At 41.5% G+C, this 26092-nt stretch overlaps 1 protein-coding gene across 1 annotated transcript in view; it reads left to right on the forward strand.

Moving 5' to 3' along the window:
- Positions 1–422: 422 nt before the first annotated feature.
- Positions 423–26092, forward strand: part of dusp22a (dual specificity phosphatase 22a) — a 130198-nt gene continuing 104528 nt past the window's right edge. Inside the window, exons 1-3 of the mRNA XM_043706607.2 lie at positions 423–670; positions 18109–18142; positions 25368–25450. Coding sequence (XP_043562542.1) covers positions 650–670; positions 18109–18142; positions 25368–25450 — 138 coding nt within the window. The 5' untranslated portion in view covers positions 423–649. The remainder of the gene's footprint in view (positions 671–18108; positions 18143–25367; positions 25451–26092) is intronic.

A 26092-nucleotide genomic window follows, 5' to 3' on the forward strand; every position in this document is an offset into this window, starting at 1 on the left:
TGTGTGGACTGGTTGGGTCAAAGGGCCTTTTTCCACCCTGTAGGGAACCTAATCTAATCTAATCTAAAGAGCCCAGAAGCCATTTGCAGGAATAATTCCAGGAGTAAGGAACTTCAGTTATGAGGATTGATTGAAGACGTTGGGGCTGTTCCCCTTGGGAGAAGAAGACTAAGCGGAGATCTGATCGAGGTTTTCAAAAATTTAGAGATGTACCAGCAGATTGTCTGGAAGTACAGAGGCAGATTGGTTATACGGCTTTGGGAGGAGAAGAAGTAAAACGTGGAGCTGGACGAGAGGATGAAGGGCAGGAATGAGTGAAAAGTGTTAGACAAGGGAAAGATGAAGACCATGTTGTGTCCCTTTAACTGAAGTTGGAGACACCTAGTGGTGATGTCACCGCGCTGATGTATTTTCCAGGGAGTGCGGAAGCGGATCGGAATTTCAGCTCCAGCTGAAGGAAAAACGGGTGGCATTGGCACGCTGCAAATCCGAGTTTCAGCCCGGCACCGGTCTCAAAGCGGTCCATTGACGAAAGCAGTTCTCCACCGCTCAGCGCCGGGCTCCCTTTTGCACCGAAAGCTCGGCGGTAGCCTTGAAATCTTTTATTTTTGTAACTGCAGCTCCTGTAGGAGCCCCGAGTCTGTGAGCCATGGGCACTGGAATGAGTAAGGTATGTGGCAGACATGGGGCGTGTGCGTGTTGACAAGTGTTGCCGAGAGAGAGAGAGGGAGGGAGAGGGTGGAGAGAGGTAGGAGAGACAGATCGTTACAGCTTGCTGAAATCGACTGGATTCCTTGGGTGAAATTGCAAGCTCTGCCCTTTGGCGGCTCGCGTTTCCCACCGATGTAATCAGAGCAATTGCTGACATTTCCAAAACACCACGGCATTTGATCGGAAGTGAACAGGGTGTCTCCGCTGCGTGTTTGAGCCACCGCTGGAAGGAGCCTCGCAAAAAGTTCACCAATTGCCCCCTCACCCTCTCCCATCCCACCCTCCCCCCCCCAAAAAAAAACCTCAAACAACAGATTGTGACGGTCGGTCGAAACGGTCTGGGTGGGTGGGGAATAAACGGTGCTTTTAAATCACCCTAAATTTAGGGTTTGCTTTGTGACAGATCCCCCCCCCCCCTTCCTCCCGCCCACCACCCCCTTAAATGTCCCAGACAGGAAAACTAACATGTTGTTCATCCAGCGTTGCCTCGGAATGGATTTGTTGTAGCAACCAACAAAAATAAAACCCAAGAGTTCACGGGAAAGGTTAAGTTTGAAATCATTGATATATTTTAAGGGGTGAGGCGAGGGAGAAGACCTGAACCCCTCTATCCATTTCGCCCGAGGGACCTGCATTTTTGGTCAGCGTCCAGCCAAGGTCGTGTTTGAAATGTGACCCGCGGTGGACAGCAAGGACAGTCCGACTGGTGTCAGTCAGGGAACACACTAGTCTTGACCCACGCTGTCCTTGAATGTAAACCCCTCAAAACACTCTTCCTTGATTTCTACCCCACGCTACTGTCGTTCCCTCAGAAATGAGCGGATGAACACCCACCTGTCTTAAAAGAGGCAGGAGGCTCGGCTCTTGTGTTTCCAGGAGCAACCAGTGGAATGCAGACTTCACATTCTGTTCAAAACGAAACGAGGTTAAGTGTTTTGTGCCTTTTAAATAAAAATATGAGTGCACTGGCCTCACTACTCCGCGTTTCTCTGCTGCACAGACGATATGCAGTAATTTTGTTGTTCAACAGTGCTGTTAGCATTTCTTCAGTGAATGTATTTGGGAGTTAGCACGCCATTGTGGTGCTGCATCTGATCTCAGCAGGCGACTTGGCAGTTGTTCATGCGGCAGGCTATTCTGGGAGCTTGGTCTGTTTAAATATATCTCCATGTACTCAGGCCTTGGGATACTTACTGTGAGTGCAGTAACAACAACTTTGATCTTCAAAGACCTGAATGAGTCCACATTTTATCAGCCCAGCGTAATTAGGAACAGCGTACAGGTTAATAGAAAATAAGTAATGATGCTCATTTGAAGAGCTGGTGCAGACATGGCCTCCTTCTACACTGTAACACTTCTGTGATCAGTGCTAAACTACTTTTACTCATTCACAGGATGAGAATGTCGCTGTCTAAACCTAATTCCTCAGAGGGCTGTTAAGAGTCAACCCCATTGCTGTGGATCTGGAGTCACATGTAGGCCAGACCAGATGAGGATGGTAGTAGTTTCCCTTCCTTAAAGGACTTTAGTGAACTAGATAGGTTTTACTCTCACAATTGATAATGGTTTCATGGTTGTCATTAGATTCTTAGTCCCAGACTTTTATTGAATTCAAATTCCACCACCTGCCATGGTGGGATTTGAACACAGGTCCCCAAAACATTTCCTGGATCTCTGGATTATCAATCAAGGCTATCACCTCCATGGGCCTGTTCTTTAGCAAAAAAAAAATGGGGTTGCTTATATAGTTGATTGTACAAAAGATTGATTGATCAGAAACTGAACTTGCCTAACCAGATGTAAATACTGTGGCTGCAAGAGCAGATCAGAGGCTGCGCATTCTGGAGCAAATAATACACCTCCTTTCTTCCAAAACCTTTTCCACTGCCTACAAGGCAAAAGTGAGGACTATGTGGAAATAATCCCTACTTGCCTGAATGAGCACCTTTCTAATGTAATCCAACATGTTCAACCCCACCAAGAGAAAGTAGCCTGCTTTTGGCATTTTGTCCTTAACCTTGCTCTCTCCACCATTGACAGTCTGCAGCAGCAGAATATTATCATCCACAAGACATACTACACCAAAGCTTCTTGGCAGCATCTTTAGAAATTGTGATAATTCCAATCTCGATGGAAAAGGGCAGCAGGCCTATTTGAACAGCATCAAGTTTCCCTCTAAATCATGCATCATTATGACCTGGAAGCACGTCACCAATAAATGATTTACATTGCTTCTTGTGGGAATCCCTACCTAACATCACCTTCCCATAAAAAGTTCAGTGATTTAAGAAGCTGCCTCACCACCATATCCTTAAAGAAATGAGGGATGGGAAATAATGCAAGCATTTCTCAAAATGCTCACATCCCATGAATAAATTGTAAAATAAATCTTTTTTCTTTTATTATTTAAGAGCAATGCATAGGGTGTTAATTTTGTCAGCCCATGCTATCAGACGGTGGACTCAATTATTAATAGTACAATGAGAAAATTGGCCTAAAGCTTCCTGACTGTTTTGTTTTCACCAGGTTTCTGTATATCTGATGAAGGGCTTTTGCCCGAAATGTCGATTTTCCTGCTCCTCGGATGCTGCCTGACCTGCTGTGCTTTTCCAGCACCACTCTAGTCTTGATTTTGCATATCTTAGATGATTGAATTATCTTAGAACAATGCAGTGATGACTCTAGTTCTGAGTATTTGTTTGTAATACTTTTAAATATCTCAGCTTCTAGGATTTCCAGCACAAATAGTCTTTGTTAGTTCCCAGATAATTTTCTGAAAGATGTCCAGTCTGGTATTGGCTCTACTTCTAGTTTTAGGCAATCTACAGGGATCTGTGAACCAAACTAACCAAGGAAACTCAGAGGAATTCAGTTATTAAATCCTATATGTGGGTGGCACAGTGGCACAGTGGGCGGCACGGTAACACAGTGGTTAGCACTGCTGCCTCACAGTACTAGAGATCCGGGTTTAATTCCCACCTCAGGCAACTGACTGTGTGGAGTTTGCACATTCTCCCCGTGTCTGCGTGGGTTTCCTCCAGGTGCTCCAGTTTCCTTCCACAGTCCAAAAATGTGCAGGTTAGGTGAATTGGCCATGCTAAATTGCCCGTAGTGTTAGGTGAAGGGGTAAATGTAGGGGAATGGGTCTGGGTGGGCTGCGCTTCGGCAGGTAGGTGTGGACTTATTGGGCCGAAGGGCCTGTTTCCACACTGTAAGTAATCTAATCTAAAAACTAACCATTTGGGGATATTGTGGGAACAGTGTTCAGCTGTTGTGAGGCACGCCTATTAGACCTCCTGCCTGATGCATGTAGCAAAAGTGAGCCCTTGTCCCTCAGTCAAAGTGCTGCAGTTATAGTTTTTGGATCAAAAGATCATAATCTATATTGGACACCAAAAATATCAGCAAGCCTTTTACTCAGCTATTGGATTAAGAAATGCAGGAAGAGGAGTGGGCCATTTGGCCCCTTGAGCTTGCTCTACCATTCAAAAGACCATGGCTAATCTGTGCCCTAACTCCATATCCTTTGATACCATTGCTTAATAAAATGTGTTCACCTCAGATTTAAGTTTAACAAATTGAATTAGCATCGACTGCTGTTTAAGGAAAAGAATTCCAAACCTCCATCTTTCTTTGCTTTCTAGATCTCCCCTGGTCTGACCCTAATTCTCAATCTATACTCCCCATTCTAGGATCTTCAGCTAGTGGAAATTGTTTATCTTTAACTACCCTGCCTTTCCTGAAGATCTCGATTAGATCACCCCTTAACCTGCTAAATTCTAGAGAATAAAGGCCTCATTTGTCTAAACTTTTTTCATAACTTAACCCCTGAAGTCCAGATATCGCCCTTGTGATCCTGTGTTGAACTCCCTCCAGGATCAAAATATCCTTCCTAAGGTGTGGCGCCCACATCTGCTAACAGTATTCTAAGTGGAGTCTAAATTTTTGATTACCGCAGCACATTGTATACATCTTAATACTTCAGCCTTTTAGACATAAAGACCGGAATTTCATGAGTCTTCTTGATTACTTTCTGGACCTGTTTGTGGCATTTTGAAGACCTAAGCACCTGAACCCCCAACTCCCATTGAACATCCACTATGTTTAACTTTGTGCCTTCTGAAAAAAAAACCCTGATCTATCCTTTTCTGGTCTGAAATAGATGATCTCACACTTGCTTATATTAAAATGCATCTGCCACAGCTTTGCCTGTTCACCAAATCTATCCATATCTTCTCGTAATTTCATCAACCATGTCCACAATGCTGCCCAATTTTATGTTGTCAGCAAATTTGGATGTTTGACTTCTTAACGTAGTTATCCAAGACGTTAATGAATATTGTGAATAACTGAGGCCCCAACACAGTTCACTGTGGAACATCCCTTGTCACTCCCTGTCAATTTGCGTACTTACCCATTATTTCAAATCTCCGATTTTTGCCACTCAACTAATGTTCGATCCACATCAGTAATTTGCCCCCAGTTCTGTGCCCTTCAACCTTAACTAACAGTCTCTTGTGTGATACATTATTAAAAGCTTTCTTGAAAGTCCACATAAGCACCATCCATCAACCTATCTCTGTCCACCACCTTTGTTACCTCTTCAAAAAACTCTACGAGGTTTGTCAGACATGACTGACCCTTCATGAATCCATGCTGACTCTCCCTAATTAACCAAAATTTTTGAGGTGATCAGTTCCCCTATCCTTAATTATAGATCCCAACAATTTCCCTACCACATATCAAGGTAACTGGTCTGTAATTTCCTCTGTGACCTTTCTTAAAGAATGGAGCAACTTTCCAAACCAGAGGTACGACGTCTAAATCTAGGAAACTCTGAAAGATTCTTGTTCGGGTATAGTAATGTTCTCCCTTACCTTTAATGCCCATGGTTGGGCATTAAAGTCCTGCAGATTTCTTATTCTTAACTTTCATTAATTTCCCCATTATTGATGATTTACTTCAGCTAATGTTATTTAACCCTGTCCCTGATCCTCTGTTAATTTCTTTGGAACATCCAGGAAATTGTCCTCCTTTTCTGCTCTAAATACTGAAATAAAATAATCACAGAATTTCTATCATGCAAAAAGAGGCCATTCAGCCCATCAAATGTACACTGACCTTCCAAAGTGCATCCCATCCAGACCTAGCTCCCCATCCTATCCCTGTAACCCCTGCATTTACCATTGCTAACCCACCTAGCCTATACATCCCTGGGACACCACAGGGCAATTTTAGGGTGACCAGTCCACCTAACTTGCACAAGCTTGGAGTGTAGGAGGAAATCTGAGCACCCAGTAGAAACCCACACAGACACAGGAAGAATGTGCAAACACCATGCAAACAGTTGCCTAAGGTTGGAATTGAATGTGAGTCCCTGGCACTGTGAGGCAGCAGTGCTAACCACTAAGCCACCATGTCACCCATTATCCAGTATGTCTGTGGTCAATGCCAATATTCCTGATTATTATTGCTCTGCTTTTGCTTCATGATTGCCTAATGTCAACATTTATCTGATCTGCTACCAGGTGGTCTATTGTGGATTTAGTTCTTTTATGATTCCTCACATCCCATAAGGCCTCCACTGGGTGCTTTCCCCTCATTACATCCTCCCTCAACATAGAAGTGATTCTGTTTCTAACACGTAATGATACTCTATCTCCTTTGCCCTTTTCTCTATCCCTTCTGTAAACCTTTATGAAGTGGTGTGTTTAGTTCACAGTCCTGACCACTGTGCAGCGATGTCTCCATAATGGCTACAATACCACAGTTTCCATTTTGAATCTGAGTCTGTAGCTCATTTACTTTGTTCCTTACACTCTGTGCATTTGTATAAAGAACCTTAATTTAGACTGTACAGTCTATTCTGACCTTCGGCATCTTTTTATTATTTCTCCCTCCTGTCTTTCGTGATACATTTTTTATAGTCCTACCTTATTCATTAAACTGGTTCTGCTTCTTCATCTTATTAACCTCTACCATCTCATCACAAGTTGACCTGCTGCTCCAGTTTCCACCCCTTTGCTACACTAGTTTAAACCCTCCAGTGTGGCTCTAGCAAACCTCCCAGCAAGGATATTGGTGTTCCTTCAATTTAGCTGCAACCTGTCCTTATTGTACAAGTCCCACCTACCCTGGAAGAGTTGCCAGTGATCCAGATATCTGAAGCCCTTCCTCGTACACCAGTGTGATCAGCTGTACTATTTTCTTATTTCTGGCCTCACTAGTGGCATCAGGAATAATCCCGAGTACACAGTTCCTGACTACTACCTTTCACCTGCACTTTGAGCCTCCCTGCTGTACAACAGAGCAAGCTGCCGTGCCACTGATTTGACTGTTGATGTCACCATCTTATGACAGGGAATACCCCCCAGCAGTACCCAAAACAGTATACATATTAGAGAGGGGGATAGCCACAGGATCTCCTCCACTGACTCCCACCCCTTCTACAGTCACCCATCTGTCTGTCTCAACCTTGGGATTGAAACTCCCATCTAAGACACTTTCCACTTTCTACATGCTCCTAAGTCTAAATGATGCTCCAACCAATCCATGCAGTCTGACAGGACCTGCAGTTGCACACATTTGCTGCAGATGTAGTTGTCAGAGATGTTTGAATTGTCTTGATTTCCCACATCACACAGGCTACTGGATTTAAAAATAATTACTTTAATAAAGGAATAAATCTTATCTAGTTATTTAAATTACAGTTATTACTTACTAGCCAAGAGATTGTCTGAATATATTGTCATTCAAACAACAGTCCCAGTACGCTACCCTGCACGACAGTCAAATTCTCAATACTTCAAACCTATAAAGCTGTGAAGGAGTTAAAAATTTGAACATGGGGAAGAAAAGAAATCTCTGATTAATGCTCATTTTTAAATTTCAACACATAGTTTGCTCATAAAAATATTCGGTTGTGGGTAAAGTGTTGGAAAGGGTTATAAGAGACAGGATTTATAATCATCTAGAAAGGAATAAGTTGATTAAGGATAGTCAACACGGTTTTGTCAAGGGTAGGTCGTACTTCACAAACGTTATTGAGTTCTTTGAGAAGGTGACCAAATAGGTGGATGAGGGTAAAGCAGTTGATGTGGTGTATATAGATTTCAGTAAGGCATTTGATAAGGTTCCCCACGGTAGACTATTGCACAAAATACAGAGGCATGGGATTGAGGGTGATTTAGTGGTTTGGATCAGAAATTGTCTATCTGAAAGAAGACAGAAGGTGGTGGTTGATGGGAAATATTCATCCTGGAGTTCAGTTACTAGTGGTGTACCTCAAGGATCTGTTTTGGGTCCACTGCTGTTGTCATTTTTATAAATGACTTGGATGAGGGCATAGAAGGATGGGTGAGTAAATTTACGATGACACTAAGGGTGATAGAGTTGCGGATAGTGACAAAGGATGTTGTGGATTAAAGAGGGACATAGATAAGCTGCAGAGCTGAGGTGAGAGGTGGAAAATGGAGTTTAATGTGGAAAAGTGTGAGGTGATTCACTTTGGAAGGAACACAGGAATATAGAGTACTGGGGCTAATGGAAAGATTATTGGTAGTGTCGGTGAGCAGAGGGTTCTTGGTGTCCAGGTGCATAGATCCTTGAACGTTGCCACCCAGATTGATAGGGTTGTTAAGAGTCTGGATTAGTGGTGCTGGAAGAGCACAGCAGTACAGGCAGCATCCAAGGAGCTTCGAAATCGACGTTTCGGACAAAAGCTCTTCATCAGGATTGCCCAAAATGTCGATTTCGAAGCTCCTGGGATGTTGCCTGAACTGCTGTGCTCTTCCAGCATCACTAATCCAGAATCTCGTTTTCAACATCTGCAGTCATTGTTTTTACCAGGGTTGTTAAGAAGGTGTACGGTGTGTTAGCTTTTATTAGTAAAGGAATTGAATTTCGGAACCATGAGGTTATGCTGCAGCTGTATAAAACTCTGCTGCGGCTGCACTTGCAGTATTGTGTGCAGTTTTGGTCAGCACATTATAGGAAGGATATGGAAGCTTTGGAAAGGGTTCAGAGGAGATTTACTAAGATGTTGCTTGGTATGGAGGAAAGGTCTTATGAGGAAAAGCTGAGGGACTTGAGGCTGTTTTCATTAGAGAGAAGAAGGTTGAGAAGTGACTTAATTGAGACATATAAGATAATGGAGGGCTAAATAGGATGGACAGTGAGAGCCTTTTTCCTTAGATAGCGATGGCTAGCACAAGAGGACATAGCTTTAAATTGAGGGGTGATAGAAATAGGACAGATGTCAGTGGTCATTTCTTTACTCAGAGAGTAGTAGGAATGTGGAATGCACTGCCTGCAACAGTAATAGACTCACCAACTTTAAGGGCATTTAAATGGTCATTGGATAGGCATATGGATGAGAATGGAACAGTGTAGGTTAGATGGGCTTCAGATTGGTTGAAGAAGGGATCATGCCTGAAACGTTGATTCTCCTGCTCCTTGGATGCTGCCTGACCTGCTGCGCTTTTCCAGCAACACATTTTCAGCTCTGATCTCCAGCATTTGCAGTCTTCACTTTCTCCTTCAGATTGGTTTCACAGGTTGCCGCAATATTGAGGGCCAAAGGGCCTGTACTATGCTGTAATGTTCTATGTTCTCTGTCCCTAACTGGAGAAAGACAAACATTACATTTGGTTTTACATCATGAGGCATAGAACACAAAAACAGTGATAGTATGTTGAACTTGTGGCACAGGGCAACATGCCCTTTCAAATACATGTTGTAGTTTGGAGCCAAGGTCAATGGTCCAACAATCTTTCCACCACATAGCTGACCCCAAGAATCTCTCCTATTCTTACTACTTGTCATTAGTGTATGATGGAAGGATTTGGTGATTGATGCTCAATCTGTGGGCCAGAATTATGAATACACATTCCTTATCCGTTAAATCCTGGAGTAGGATTTGAGCCTGCAGTTTCTGACTCAGAGGCATGGATGTTTGCCACTGCACCACCAAGACCTCCTGTGCTGAATTTTAACAGGCTGCTAATTATATTGCAGCTGAAAAACTGCAGTTTTTCCAACTCCATTGTTGGTAGGATATAATAACACTTAAAAATATAGACCATTTCACTTTGGGCTACTGAGGAAGTCTGAAGGATATTGATTAAATGTCTAATTGAAAAGATGACTCCTCTGTTAAGGCACAAGTCCCTCAGTACTACATAGAAGTGTCAGTCTAGATTATTTACCCAATAACCTGAAGTGAGATCTGTACTCCCAATCTCTGATTCAGAGATGAGACTGGTAGGATTCAACTCTGACAACACTTCAAAATATTTGGGTGAATGTAAAGTACTTTGGGGCATACTGACATTGTGAAAGGTGTCATATAAAGGTGTCATCTTGATGCTTGTTTTCCCACCTGAGCTAAGACCGATATGTATCTTGTTGGGAGTTGGGAGCAGATGATTTTTGTTTGATGGCAAAATGCACAACTTACACACAATGAGCACAAAACATTTGTTAAACTTCACCTGTAAACTGGCCAGAAAAGTCATTTTTCAAATCAGTGACATTAAAATAGAGGCCTGGCATTCCAGTTTAGATCATGTAGATGTCACAGTAGACGAACTATGTTACTTACTGACAGTGTGTGGTTGATTGAACTCTTTGCATCTTGGAATGTACAGCCAAGGGAGAAAACCGAGAACATTTACAATGATTGGAAGTCCATCCAGGGCGTGATAATAAAAGCTGACTGCAAACATCTTCTCCTTTCTTGGCAAGTGCTTTATCTGAGATACTCTGGCAAGTTAAATGCATTTGTTTGTAAAGGTCAGTTTATGGTCAGATGCCATGCATGTTCTAGAAGTTGCTGAAGCATTAGCCAAGAAGTGTCCGTTTCACAGGGTATGCAGCTCCTGCATATTGAGGACAGAATGCTTCTTTCCATAATGCTTGCCTCAAAGATGTACTGTTCACTTGAGTGCATTGCCACAGCAACTAGATATGGCTCCCTGTCCATGGCCATTCATGGGCATTAGCACAAATCACAGGTGCTTTTAGGCTGTGGTGGGAAAAATAACCTCATTAAAGTTGGTACCTCCCCAGGGGCACTTAGCAGGAGGGCTTGCTGGATGTGTGGCAACTCTACATCTCACATTTTGACCAGGAGAGAAGGGACCAATAGTAGTTCCCCCACGCTACTGTTCTGACTGACCTCAGCAAACCTGGAACAGCATGGGAACCAAGATATGAAACATTCATATGGCACCATTGACATAAGGAAATGTTTGCAAAGGACTTCACAGGAATGTAATCAGGGAGAATTTGACACTGAGCCATAAACAAAGACTTTACGACAGTTGATGAGGAGCTTGGTCAAGCATTAGAGCAGCATGAAGATGGCAGGATTTTGATGGAGCTGGAGAAGGTAACCAAGATAGTGGGAAGTGAAGTCATGGAGGGATTGGGAATCAGGGATTGAAATTTTAAAATCAAGTTATTGCTTAATTAGGCTTTATTTAGAAGCAGTGAGCACAAGAGTGACGGATGAGCAGGACTTGGTGAGAATTAGGCAGCAAAGGATTTCGAGTTGAGAGTGTGTTGCTGGAAAAGCAGAGCAGGTCAGGCAGCATCCGAGGAGCAAGAAAATTGACGTTTCGGGCCGGAGCCCTTCCTGATGAAGGGCTCTGGCCCAAAACGTCGATTTTCCTGCTCCTCGGATGCTACCTGACCGGCTGTGCTTTTCCAGCAACACACTCTCAACTCTGAGCTCCAGCATCTGCAGACCCCACTGTCTCCAAGCAAAGGGTTTTGATTAACTTGTGTTTATGGACAGTTATAAATGAGATCTGCCCAAATAGTATTCGAGAAAGCCTGATATTTGATAACACTGTTCAGGTTGGATCATTTTTAATGTCATTATAAACCTCTCCCAATCTGAGCTTCAGATACCATGCTGGGAGCTAATGATGTACTACAAGTTGCTGCAGAACCTAGCATGCTGTGTGGTTAAATATATGGTGTAAATTGAACTCTAACTGCTGAAGGAGTGAGGTGTCAGATATTAAAGTGATAGTTTGACATCTATTAGGTTATCAGCATATTCCTGTGAAGTGCAATATGACCTGTCACTCACTGTATTGATATGAAGGTGTAGTGGGGGGGGGGGGGGGGACACAGGTGTAACACAGTACAACCATAAAACTACTCCTTGTTTAGCTGACAACTGAAATAAAAATCTCCAGTCCAAAGGTCTGTGGGGTTATGTCCTTCAATGCTAGACAGAAGACATTTACCTTTTGTAGCATTGCGTTATTGTGGCAGTTTTTAACGTTGCACCAAGTGTAATTAGAGGACAAGGACTAAATGAACTAGGATGTGCAAATAGAATTTAAAGTTAATATTCTTATTTTATATTAAATATTAAATGGAGGAACATATGATAAGTTAGGGATATAAACGAGAGGTATTTCGAAGATGGAGTGTTGGCAGATACAAATCAAGGGGCTACAGTTCCACCACAGTCAGTGCATTGTAATTACAGTAATGACATCTTCAACAGATAGTTTCCATTATAAATGTGGATATGAGAATTTTTAAGGAGAAAATTGACCTAAAAAAGGAGACCGAACATGATAACAGACTGATGGTATCCTATTAATTCATCTGATTCAGTTGAATTTACGTCAGCCTTACTAGGAAATGTGTGAATAGGTAAAAGGAAATGTTTGCAAAGGACTTCACAGGAATGTAATCAGGGAGAATTTGACACTGAGCCATAAACAAAGACTTTACGACAAGTGATGAAGAGCTTGGTCAAGCATTAGAGCAGCATGAAGATGGCAGGATTTTGATGGAGCTGGAGAAGGTAACCAAGATAGTGGGAAGTGGAGTCATGGAAGGATTGGGAATCAGGGATTGAAATTTGTATGGATCTGACATATTTAATACATTGCAGGTGATAGCACACAATGCATGTTGAAATAAATCAAGCAAAATTATCTTTTAACACAAAATAATTTCCTTTGCATTTAGAAATGACATAAATTGGAGTTGGTCCTTAATGAATCTGCTACATTGATTGATTGAAAATGATTAATCGCCAATGTACTCATGTATTGAGTGAGCATTCATCCCAATCCAGAAATGTTTGTGCACACTGACACGTGCATACTCAGCGTTCACTCTTTGACACACTCTGTTTGCTCACTGCCAAGGTAACATACATAGACACAAAATATACTTACTCTACACCTTTACTTACTCTACACCTTACATTCAGTCACAACCTCATCCATTATTTTTCTAAGACCAAAAGAGCATTTTTATGGATTCCTTGGCCCTCTTTTTTCTTCCTTAGAGCTATAACTTCATGGCGAATGAAGAGAAGCCCAAGTATCAATCTAGGAATAGACTGTGAGCATCAACTCTAGTTTTCAACTGGGAGACATAGCAAGATTGGACAATGTTACTTCTGGTTAGCTAAGTGCAGGACTTCACATCTGGCCCTATGGAAGAGGAGAGTTTATACATGAAGCCATGATTACTGCAAATATTTAATGCTGACAAAGTTCACTCATAGGGCTGAATTTAATGAGATGGGATACATGGCGAGTGGGGTGAAGTAATTGTGTGGGAGGTGGAATTTGAATATTATGCTGGTATGAAAAGCAAACTTAATGGTGTCACATGACAGATCAGGGTTCATGCTGTCCTGTTGCAGGTACCTGTAATATGTTTGCATAATGTGAATGCTCATTACCTTAAAACTTTACAAATCTTTCAGATTAAGTCAGTATCACACAGGAACCCCATGACACTCATATCTATGCTGAAGCTGACAAACTCATTGGGATGATGGCATGATTAAAAATGGTGGGCACTAATTGGCTTGTGCCTGAGGTGAATGGCTGAAATTGTTAATTTCAGCAGCACCAAGGGAGGGGACCTGGAGAATGACAAGTTGAATGAGGGGGTCAGGACAGTCAAGAGCAAATCAGGAATGAGGAGGGTTCAATTAGGGCCAAGGACAAAACCAGTAGGGTTTGGGAAGAACAGCAGGTCGGCTCAGGGCATGGAGGGATGGAACTGGGCTGTGAAGAAGGTCAGTAGCTGGGATTGGGGTGTCCAATTGCTGAGTGGGAAGGGTCTTGATTCTGATGATAGGAGTTATTAATGAAGGTTAATTAATTGTAGGGCACGGTTAATACAGTCGTGTTTGAGTCAAAATCAAGATGCTGTCAGGCAGATGGAATGCTCAGTCATTGATTTATTAATGGGACAGCGTCAGTCTGAATATTTGAAGATTTTGTCTAGATTAGAGGAGGAATGCTGATGAGTTAGGTTTTGGTTCATTGAGAGGCAATAGTGTGTCCATCTCCATGATGAAAGAGTCCAAGGTGATGATTGGAATTTCAAGGTGCCAATGATATGCCCACAGTTGTCATAAAGTAACCTCAAAGTTAAGAGTGGCATTTTGTGGTCTGGAATACACAGGTGATTCAAAGGGGTGGTCGGTGTTTTCTACCATCGTTCCAAAGAATCTGACAGTATCATTACAGATGAGGATCACCCATTACCAGGGCAAAGGGCTTCAGTGCCATTCCCTGGAGTAGGTGGTACTCAAGTCTCCATTGGAATTCCCTTAGAACCACTAGCAACATCAGTAAATAATCATTGACACCATAAAGTCTGTACAGTGTGGAAGCAGGCCATTTGGTCCATTGAGTCCCCACCGACCGTCCATAAAAGGATCCTGCACTGACCCACCCCTGTATCCTATAACCCAGCATATTCCATGTCTACTCCAGCTAGCCTGCACTTCTTTGGACACTATGGGCAATTTAGCAAAGCCAATCCACCTAACCTGCACATCTTTGGACTGTGGAAGGAAACTGGAGCACCCAGAGGAAACCCACGCAGACACAGAGAGCATGTGCAAATTCCACACAGACAGTTACCCATGCATGGAGTCAAACCCAGGTTCCTGGTGTTATGAGGCAGCAATACTAACCACTGAGCCAACATGCCACCCTTTTTTTTGCCACAATCTTGGGAGAATTTATTTTTTTCTCTCTGGAAGAACCCAACTGAATAATGTATTTTACATTTACGTTAAGGACATACATTTGTTGTGCAAATCACTGGCTGCTGATTATATAAGAAATTCTGAAGTCTCCTTGATAACATTATCAACATTTTAGTTTGTTATCAGTGTACTTATGTAACAGAACAATACAATACTTATAGGACCTGAGGCCATAATAGGACTTAGTTCAGGAAGATCAAAACAAACGTTATGATTCATAGGTGTAATGTGTGAGTTGAAAATACAGGACCATCATAGCAGTTAAATTGTAAGGGCAAATTTCATAAACTTGACTTGTATTGCCTGGAGTTTAGAAGATTAAGGGTGGAGGTAATTGAGATATTTAAAGTGTCATAAGAGTTCAAAGGTTGGATACAGATAAACTATTTACCCTAATTTAGAACAAAGGACATAAAATCTGAGCTAGATGAGTTGGGAGATAAATCAGAATGCAATTATTTTCTCTACACAGAGGATTGCAGACATATGGAATTTTCTCCCTCAAGACGGTGTCAACTGGAAGGATTTCCATTGTCTAGCCATCTAATCGATTTGCGACCACAGACAATGAACCTTGCAGTCATCCTCATGTTTCCCCAGGAGTTCTCAGTTGTGTTCTTGCAGAGCTCTGCTGCTTTCAGAGCTTTGGAAGGTCCCAACAAACCCAGATTGATGGTGGGACCTTCCAACAGCAACCTACCATGGTCATGGAATTGTACGTGTTTCATGTGTTTGCTGCTGGCCCTGTTAATTGTACCATTTGCTTCTGATTTGAAACTGGAATGTGGTGATCAAAAAACCAGCAAACAGGAAGAGTAAACAAGCTGGGGTTCATTAGTACTCGTCAGGAACACAGCAGGGAGCCATTGTTGCTGCTGAATTAGAGTATTGAAAGCAAAAAGTGTTATTCAAACCTAGGAGGTCAGTTAGTGGCACAAAATGGTCATCATTTGAATGGATTGCCTCTTTTTCCATTTATTGCACTGTGGTGCTGCTTGATGTTTGCCATCATGTCTGCTCCATTCAGCAAGGTGATGGCAGGCTGAGTAATGCCTGCTGTTTGCCATTTAGCATTGCTTTGAGAGTCAGTTCCTATTCCCAGACATTGCCCAGCACCACAGATCAGTGCTGAGTTGGCCTCTGGCTCAACTGGGAGTTCTGCAAGTTTGCAGATTTGTTGTGGGGCTGGGACTTAAAGGTGTTCCAGGTGTTGGGTTCCTGACTTGGATTGAAAATCCATTCCCTTGTCTCCATGGTGGAGTCCTGCAGTTGAGGATACTCTGAGACTTGCTCAGTGTGTGACACACAGAGGAGTGAGTACATTGCATGTAGGTGCTGATGCTAAAACTAATCTCTGTGCCATTTCTGTATTTAAGCTAAAGCAGTTACCTTTGCACATGTTTTATGATGGATCAGGACATTCAGTCCTGAAAGGTACAGAAGACATTTAATGTGTGAAGGATTAGTTCAGCCAACTGTACTGGTTCTTATCCATGTCAAGCCATTCACAAAAGAGCTGAATCTATGAAATTTGACAAAAGCCATAGATGTGAGCAGCTGTTGAGGTATACGAGCTGCATGTGAAATATCTTCAAATCCACATGTCGAGTCATTGCTCAGAGTTTGCATGGCTGTGAATTGTCAGCAGCAGGCAGCCATTGATTAGGATAGGCGTAGGGCAAAATTTTAAGTAAACCAACTAGAAATCATGACTTAGAAAGCTTGTTTCTAAGGGCTGTTATCTCTGAAGTTTCCAATATTCCTTGTTTCATGCTGCACATCCTATGGCAAGGACTGTTTGGATCACTTGTGTAAAACACCTTAGTCCCAGCTTTGATGTAGTATTCCTTAAAGAGTTATGTCTATGTTTCTAACGTAGAGCAGGTATGAGGTATGTGTCTTTTATATGGTAGTGGTCTAAAGAACGTACTGTGCAGTGAGGAGATGTGCCTTTGTACAGAACCATCCTTGAACATAGACTCCACATTATAATGTTTCTGGTCCTGTCTTGAGTAGTCGGTATCTTGTGCATAGTGGTAGCTATCATAGAGCTTCAAAACACACTACGTTGCTCACTCCTAACAGTTCTGCCACTAACCACCAAATATTAAAACTGAAATTGAATCTTCTAACCTGAGCACAATCTTTGCTTTCTCACCTACACTTCCTCAATCTTTGTTGATTATGTTCTGTATACAAACCTTGAGCTTTCTATCATCAAAGAAATGTGATTGCTGAATTGAGTAATGTAATCAAGAGACTTTCACAAGCAAACACATAAAATTGCTGGAGAAATTCAGCAGGTCTGGCAGCATCTGTGGAGAAATGAAAGAGCAGGGCTCTGAAAGCTAGTGCTTCCAAATTATCCTGTTGGACTATAACCTTTTGTTGTGTGATTTTTTAACTTTGTACACCCTAGTCCAACACCTGGCATCTCCAAATCATGTGGAGAGAGAAATGTTTCAAGTCTGGAAGTTCTGAAGAAGTCATTGCCGACTTGAAACAATAATTCTGTTTCTCTCTCTCCAGGGATGCTGCCAGACCTGCTGAGTTTCTCCAGCATTCTCTGTGTTCATTTCAGATTTCCAGTATCCACAGTATCTTACCTTTATTTGAGTGTTTAATTCACTCCCACTTCTCTGTCAGATATGTTCACTTTGAAGAAGTTCTGCTCTTCTCTTAAACACACCATCATCTTGAGCTGCCAGTACCCAGTTGGTGCCTTAAGTAAATGATCATTCCTGGGATTTGAACCTGGGCACTGACATTGTCAGTCTGCTCGTTCACATAGGAAATCATTGCTGAACTTGATGTTTCATTCACCTGATCCGTATGTAGATCCACCTTTTGTGGAAGTTGCCCTCTGGCAAGTGAGAATAGACACTGCGAGCTGTTCCTTTATTCCTCTTGCCACCAAGAGTCAAGCCAAGAATCAAGAGTGGCTTTATTTTTCATGTACAACCGATACAGTAAAAGTGAGACAGCATTCCTCCAGGACAAAAGTGCTACATGGACAGCACAAACTACACGATCATACAGAGAGTGGCATAAAGTGCATCAGAAGTGCAAAACATGCAACACCAACCAACATTTACCCTGGAACGTTGTCTCTGCTGGGATTCATTAACAAAGTGCAGACTGGTTAATCAAAGCTAGTGCCATGTGTCTGTTTGTCAGGCTGAAAACCATAGTACAATGCATATCAGTCTTATTTTTGATGGATGTGTTTGGTGTGCAGTGCAGAGCTGAGCTTGCTTAGAAATTAACTTACTTGTATCACTGAACTCATTGTAAGTTGTGCAACTATGCATTCTTGATTTAATAAAGAAATCTTCTTCTCTTACTAGGTTTTAGATGGTCTCTATCTTGGAAATATTAGAGGTAAGTGTGGCTATCATTTCTTAACTTGTTATCATGGTTACCATGGACTTAAACTGCATTATTGGTTCTTTAAGTTCTTTTGCCCACCATTAGAACAAAGCTACCAACTGCTATAAAATACAATGGCCAGTGCCTTTTTTTACAAGTTAATAATAGTTCAGTCAATAGACCTATGGATGCTCCTAGACCGTTTGGCCCATCATGTCTGAGTCTGCTCTTTGCTGGAACCATCCAAAACTAATAGCAGCTCCCAGCTTCCTTCCAGTCACCGTGATTCTTCCTCCACTTCAAGTAGTTACTCAGTCTTCCCTTAAAACTATCTCTGCTTTAACCACTTTCTGTGGCAAAGCATCTAATTTTTCCAATAATCTGTCTGTAAGAATGTTACTTTCTGATTCTTCATAACCGTATTGATCAATCACACCTCAGCCAGGAGGAATAATAACTCAGAGTTTTGTCAATGTCAATTTCAACCTCAAAGTTGAATTTCCATTTAGAACGTGTGTTGAGTATTAGAGTGATTCCTTCTTATGTTTGTTGGCATAAGTGAAAAAAGAGCTAGATTAAAATGGATATACTGTTAGATTAAACTAATAAATTCAATAACGAATTCAGGAGGAACTCCTTTACTGAAAAACTGGTGAAATTGTCGAAATAGGCGGTGAATGGAGTGAATCAGGTAGACAGTGTAGGAGCATTTAAGGGGAAATAAGATGGGTATCCAAGGAGGAAGGATTAGAAGGTAATGCTGATTGGGTTACAAGTGCCAGGCAATGACCATCTCCAATATGAGATAAACTAATCATTGCCTGTTGACATTCAACAACATTACCATCACTGAATCTCTCACTATCAATTTACTGGAGCTGAACTGGACTTGTTCCATGAATACAGTGGCTATAAGAGCAGGTCAGAGGCTAAGAATCTTGCAGCAAGTAACTCACCTCCTGATTTCCCAAAGCTTGTACATCACCTGCAAAGTCTGATGCAATACTCTCCACTGCCTACATGGGTACAGCTTCAACAACAGCCAAGAGGCTTTACATTGTTCAGAGCAAAGCAGCCTGCTGGATCAGCATGACATCTACAAATATTCACTCCCTCCACCACTGACATTCTATAGCAGTGTGTACTATCGACAAGATGCACTGCACAAATTCATCAAGTACTTTTGATAGCACCTTCTGAACCCACGACCACTTCCATCTAGAAGGACAAGGGGAACAGAAACATGGGAAAAAAAAACTGCAAGTTCTTCTCATAGCCATTCACCATCCTGACTTGGAGATGTATTCCTTCAGTGTCGTTGGATCATAATCCTAGAATTTCCTCCTTAATAATATTGTGGGTCTACCTACAGCACATGGACTGCAGCCGTTCAAGAAGGCTGCTCACCACTACCTTCTCAAGGGCAACTAGGGATGGGCAATAAGTGCTGGCCAGCCAGCAAATCCCATGTCTCATGAATGAATAAGAATATGCAGTGGAGCAGAAGGAGCATAAGCACCAGATATAAATTGTGCTTTACATTCTATGTAATAAAATGCATGTAGTAGCAATGTACACATCTTTCAAGTATTTTTCAATGCTTAATTGTTATTGGGCTGCTGAAGACTGGACAGCTAAAAAGATATGTATAACTTAATTGTTCTGTTATGGCATGCACCCAGTCTCCATTTCAGAGAAATGCCTAGAAACAGACTGAGGAGGTTTTGTGTTTTCAGCCAACCATGTATAACTGAAGAGCTGGAGAATTTAAAAATGTTTATATTGCCACAAAAACGACCCCACAAATTTTGCAGGCAGATGAATTCAGAATGAAATGAAATTAATTTAAAAGCAGAACAAGGTTGTTGTGGGATGATCTTACTTGAAGAGGTGTATATTTGACAAGCCCATCAATCAGCAGTAAATGCTATAATTCCTGTCAGACCTCTCTTTTAGTGGGTACTTGAGCTAAACCATCAAGATGAAATTGACTATGATAGCCTTTTGGAATACTGCATTTAAATCTGGTCTCCCAGCTATTGTTAAACTTGAAAGAAAAGATTTATGGGAATGTTGCCGGGACTGGAAGTTCTGAGCTATAGGGGGAGGCTGAACAGGCTGGAGATACAGAGGCTGAGTGGGTGAGCTTATAGAGGTTTATAATATCATGAGGGGCATGGATAGGGTGAATTGCTAAGGCCTTTTTCCCCAGTGGTGGGTCGAGTCTAACAGTAGAAGGCATAGGTTTAGAGTGAGAGGGGAAAGATTTGAAAGGAACTAAGGAGCAATTATTTCAAGCAGAGGTTGGTGTATGAAATGAGTTGCCAGAGGAAGTGGTGGAGGCTTGTACAATTACAACATTTAAGTGCATCTGTATGGGTATATGAATAGGAAGGTTTTACAGGGATATGGGCCAAGTGCTGGCAAATGGAACTAGATTAATTTAGGATATTTGGTTGATATGGACAAGTTGGACTGAGGGACTGTACACCTGTACTATTCTATGACTAAAGGCAATTTTGTTTGTAACAATTTGAAATGCTCCATACTGATGAAGGGCTTTTACCATCGATTTTCCTGCTCCTCGGATGCTGCCTGGCCTGCTGTGCTTTTCCAGCACCACTGTAATCTAGACTCTGGTTACTGTCACAGTCAGGGGTCTATCAGAATGATGCAGACAGTGATGGATGTTAGAGGGTACTGGGATGATTTGAAGAGAGAAGCACATGACACATATTGGAATAGTGAATCTGCTGAGGTGGGACCCTCAAAGAGAAGTTAAAAATAACAGACATAATTTGAAGGCATTATTTTTTAAGCAGCAGGTTTTTCTGATCTTACACATAGCTGAGAAAGCATAATTGAAATCGTATTCAGTGATAACTTTCACAAAGCTATCAGATAAGTGCCTGAAGGAGTGTGTTTTGTAGGGCAATGAGGACTGAATGGGGGAGTGAGATCGATTGGATAGCACTTTCAAGTGCTGGAAACCAGATTCTGGATTAGTGGTGCTGGAAGAGCACAGCAATTCAGGCAGCATCCGAGGACAGGCAAATTCCTGATGAAGGGCTTTTGCCCGAAACGTCGATTTTGCCTGTCCTCGGATGCTGCCTGAATTGCTGTGCTCTTCCAGCACCACTAATCCAGAATAGTACTTTCAAGTGCCAGCACTTTTACCATGGACCAAACAGCTTCATGTTGAGAAGTCAGTCACCTAGTGGTATTATTACTAGACTATTGATCCAGAGACTCTGTGGTCTTGGGTTTGTGCTAATTGGTGTAATCTGAAATCTATAAAAATCTGGAATTAAGAGCCTAATGGTGACTATGAAGCCATTGATGATTGTTGGAAAAAATCCCACCTGGTTCCCTAACAACTATAGGAAAGGGAACTGCCATATTTATCTGCTCTGGCTGACATGTGCCTGTAGTCCGACAGCAATGTGGCTGACTCTCAACTATCCTCTGGCCAATTAGGGATGGGCAATTGAATACTGGCCTGGCTCGCGATGCTGTCTTCCTGTGAATGATTAAAAAAAAATTCTGTGCTGTATTCTGTATATGATTCAAGAAATAATATGTGAACATCCACACTAACCTCTCTCTACTGTCCCTAACTCAGAGTAGCACAATTTGTTGCAGCTCCATTAAACAGATGGGTGTTTTTTTAAAAATTTGTTGATTCTTGGGATGTTGGTGAGACCATCATTTACTGCCCATTAGTATATCCATTGAATGCTGAAAATGTGTTGCTGGAAAAGCGCAGCAGGTCAGGCAGCATCCAAGGAACAGGAGAATCGACGTTTCGGGCATAAGCCTTTCTTCAGGAATGAGAAAAGTGTGTCCAGCAGGCTAAGATGAATGGCTTGCTGGCTTTTGCAAAGGGCAGTTAAGAGTTGATCTATGGATCTTGAGTCATGTGTAAGTCAGACTGGGAAAGGACGGCAGATTTCTCTCTGTAAACGAACATTAGAGAACTAGATTTTCATGAGAATGAGTTAGCTCATGGTTCCCATTTAATTTGCATTTGGTTATGTGTACTGTGCTTAAAGGCATATCCATGTCTAATGCTTTAGTTTCTAAATGCAAGATTTGTTGAATTAAATTCCCCAATTACCATAGTGGGATTTGAATTCATGTCCCCAGGGCGGTAGTGCATGAACATCACCATTATTCTCTGATATCCCACTTTAATCTCGTACCAGGCTCACAGTGAACAATTTATCTCCTCATTTTATGCACAAAAAAGGTATTTGGTTGCCTCATCTAGTTTTAGATCAATCTTTGTCACCTTCCACGTTTCATTGATAAATAATGTTTACTGGATTTACTTCCTCTAGTGGGAGATCTCAGAATAAAATGCTAAATGCAAGTGGTAATTACGTTGAGGAGAAATTCATGTAGACAGATGGTAGAGGCTCCCCGTTTAGCTATATTTCACTTTGAAAGCTCACCACTTGTCCTGTGAGGTTTTCAGTACTTCCTGTGTGTATATTTAGTGTTATTGTGTAACTGTCAGCTTTAAACAACAGGATGTTAATCAGACCTCAACCCTATTTGACTCCACATTACTTTATCAACTTTCTGTCTGCTGTCACTCCCTAATGTACAGTAGGGCATTCAGCGCTGCAAGCCTGTTCTGTCATTCAGTTAGCTTGAGGTTCATTTGTCCCATTTACCTGCCTTCAAATCCTTTCATATCATAACCTGACAAAAATCTATCAAACTCAGTTTTGAAATTTCCATTTGACCCTCAGCCTCACAACTTGTCGAGTTTTAGATTTTCATTATCCTCCATGTGAATAACTGCTCCCTGATATCACCCTTTAATGGGCTAACTCTAATGTTAAGAGAATATCTGCTCACATGGATTTCTCCACTATAATAAATATAGCAAACTTTTTATTAACTGGTACCTATAGGACCAGGAGTGTGCAGGTTGATCAAATACTCCAATTGATCAATATTAAAAACATACTCAGTAATGGAAATATAATGCAGGGAGTATACACACCACTGTTACATTTTATTTTCAGCATAAATCACTTAAATAATAATGTAGTTGTTTAAATAATAATGACAATAGCGTTTCTTTCTCTATCTCTACACCATTTAATCCCTTAATCGTTCTAACTATTTCAATGGGATCAGCACTTAATTCTCTACACACAAGGAATTATCAACCTACATTTTGGGATATTCCAACATTTCTTTTCCCAATGTGCTGAATGAGGAAGAGTTGCTGACAATTGTTTGGATTTTGCTGTAAGCCACAGAGCACCTGAGCTAAGCAAGAGACATTGGTCAGACTGCAGCTGGAATACTTTGAAAAGGTTTAGTCCCCTTATCTAAGAAAAGATATATTGGTATTGGAGACAGCCCAGAGAAGTTTCATGAGACTGATCCCAGGTATGGAAGGATTTTCATTCATTCTGTAATCAATGGAGCTTCAAAGAATGGGAGGAGACCTCATTGAAATGAATTTAGACATTTCAATCTTATGGGACTTGACCAGGGCAGATGCAACAAGGTTATTTTTCTGTGGGAGAGTCTAGGACCAGAGGGCATAATCTCAAAGTAAGGAGTCGTCCGTTTAAAACAGAGATGGAGAGGGATTTTTTTCTCCTGGAGGGTAGTGAATGTGTGGAATTCTTTATGTAGAAGGTTGAGTGCTTAAATAATTTCAAGATTGGGATAGTTTTTTTTGTAAATATTTTTATTGAGAGAAAGATTTTGAATTTTTTACAAAATTACATAATTACTACAAACAAGCGAAAAAATCTTATAATATAACAACAATAACAGTAACCAAACTACTAGTCTACTCCCCAAACAATTTAGCAGAAAAAAAAGAATAAAGAGAAATATAAACCTACACAAACTACAATTCAATAAATGACTAAATCAAAAAGCAACTGAATGAAAGCGAATTGAACCAAGGCAAATTAAACTGTATTAAGTTACAACACTCAGCATAATCCCACCAAAGCTCCCCACGACTAGGAACATCAGTTGGCAAAGCCGTAATTGTTTGGAATTCTTCCTCCCAGGGGCCCCCGGCCCGCCAGACACAGCTCTCATGGCTACACAAAGGCTCTGACCAATATAGCTGACAAGTCTGTGTCTGTACAGTTCAAAAAGGACCGCCATGTACTATGTGATAGATTTTTAATCAATAAGGAAATCAAGGGTTATGGGGAAAAGGCTGGAAAGTGGAGTAGAGGATTATCAAATTACCCATGATCCAGTTGAATGGTGAGGTAAACTCGATGGGCTGAATAGCCTACTTCTACTCCTCATAGTCTTATAGGAGGAAAACAACATCAGCCTGAAGTCCTGCTCCTGACCACCCTCTGAAAGCTGTTGAGGAGAGCCAATGCACCTAGATTGTCAGGTTTTGGCTCCACTGAGTTGGCCCCCATGGTTGTTAGCTCCTTGTTAAATATTGGGAGAGAGTGATTCATACCCTCAGAACCGATCCCCAGCCAAATGTCAGTGGCTTCAGGAGAGAAGCAGAGAGAAGTAGTGGAAAAGGAAACAATTTCTTTCACGTATGCTTTGAAAAAGACAGCCAGAGAATTTTAGATGCATTGCACAGCGACTAGAGTTAAGGGTCACACTGTTCTCCTGGGCTCTGGTTATTTCATGCTGTTTTCATTATGCAATAGTGTTCATTTATTAATGAAATGGAACCATGTAAACAATTAGCTCAGGAGGCTCCTGGAACAAGCAATGTTGTTGCCTTCTGTTCAAACGCTCAAGAGAATAGGAATCCCTTCTCGTTGTGATTTATTTTTGGTGCATTTTACTAACATACAAGAATCAACAGGAAGACTTGTCTGCAGCCCCATTGTCTTCTGACACAGATTAGGTGGGATGTTTCATTTTGACAAAGGGTCCCACCCAAAACACATACCTTCAAAGGTCATCAATTCATTGTGTATTTCCAGTTTTCAGTTCTATTTTTGAGATTTCCACTGTTTGTGTTTCTGTTTTATTGCCTGTTTTGATCTTGGCTTATTCCCTTTACTGCAAACTGTGAAATGAGTTAACACTTAATTTTCGTAGAATGTCTCCAAATTGATGGATGCTTTCACTAATTATAATGCTACCCACATCCCACATTGTAGAATTTGATTCGCAAAATTGCAACTCGCTCTTATTCTTTGCACAGTGTTGTGCTTATGTGGTGTTTAGTCATTATGAATGTGGTTTTTGTATTTGCTGTCGCCCACAGACTCCCAGGACAAAGATAACCTTGTAAAGAATGGAGTTTCCCATGTCCTGTCTATCTGCCACAATGCCAAGCCTGTACTTGAGGTAAGCATCACAATTAGCAAGAGCTGCAACAGTTATATTTGTCCTATAGTAATTTTCTGACATCAATGTGAAGGTATTACTATAAAATGGGTTTTGGATTGGATTGGCTTGTGATTAAGTGTTACCTGTGGTTCAGTGGGAAGATCTCTCACTCGACTCAGAAGCTTATTGGTTCAAGTCCCACTCCAGCAGTTTGAGTACAAAGCTTGACAAGGCCTGAGGATGGTTCTCTAGTGTGCCCTGAGACAGTGCTGCAGTGTTGAAGTGACAGTCTTTGGGATTGGACATTAGGTGGATTCAAAAGCTCCCATGACAATCTAGAAGAAGAGCAGGAGAGTTACTCTTGGTGTCCTGGCCAATATCTGTTTTTTTTTATGTTACTAAAATCGTTATCTGGTCATTATCATATTATGTTTTGTGGGAACTTACTGTGTACAATCAGGCTGCTATGTTTCCTCCATTATAACAGTTCTGAAGTACCTTGGAACATTCTAAGGTAATGAAAGGCTTAACACATACAGTATGTAGGTTCTTCCTTTGATTAGCTCCCTCTTGTCCAAAATGTCACCTTAACATAATATTGGCTACTATCTACAGCAACCCACCCGAATAGTTTGGGTGGGGTGGGGGGATTATGGAAGC

Source organism: Chiloscyllium plagiosum, unplaced genomic scaffold (assembly GCF_037043375.1).
Source record: "Chiloscyllium plagiosum isolate Xiang-an unplaced genomic scaffold, Cpla_swu_hap1 HiC_scaffold_17, whole genome shotgun sequence".
Classification (NCBI taxonomy): domain Eukaryota; kingdom Metazoa; phylum Chordata; class Chondrichthyes; order Orectolobiformes; family Hemiscylliidae; genus Chiloscyllium; species Chiloscyllium plagiosum.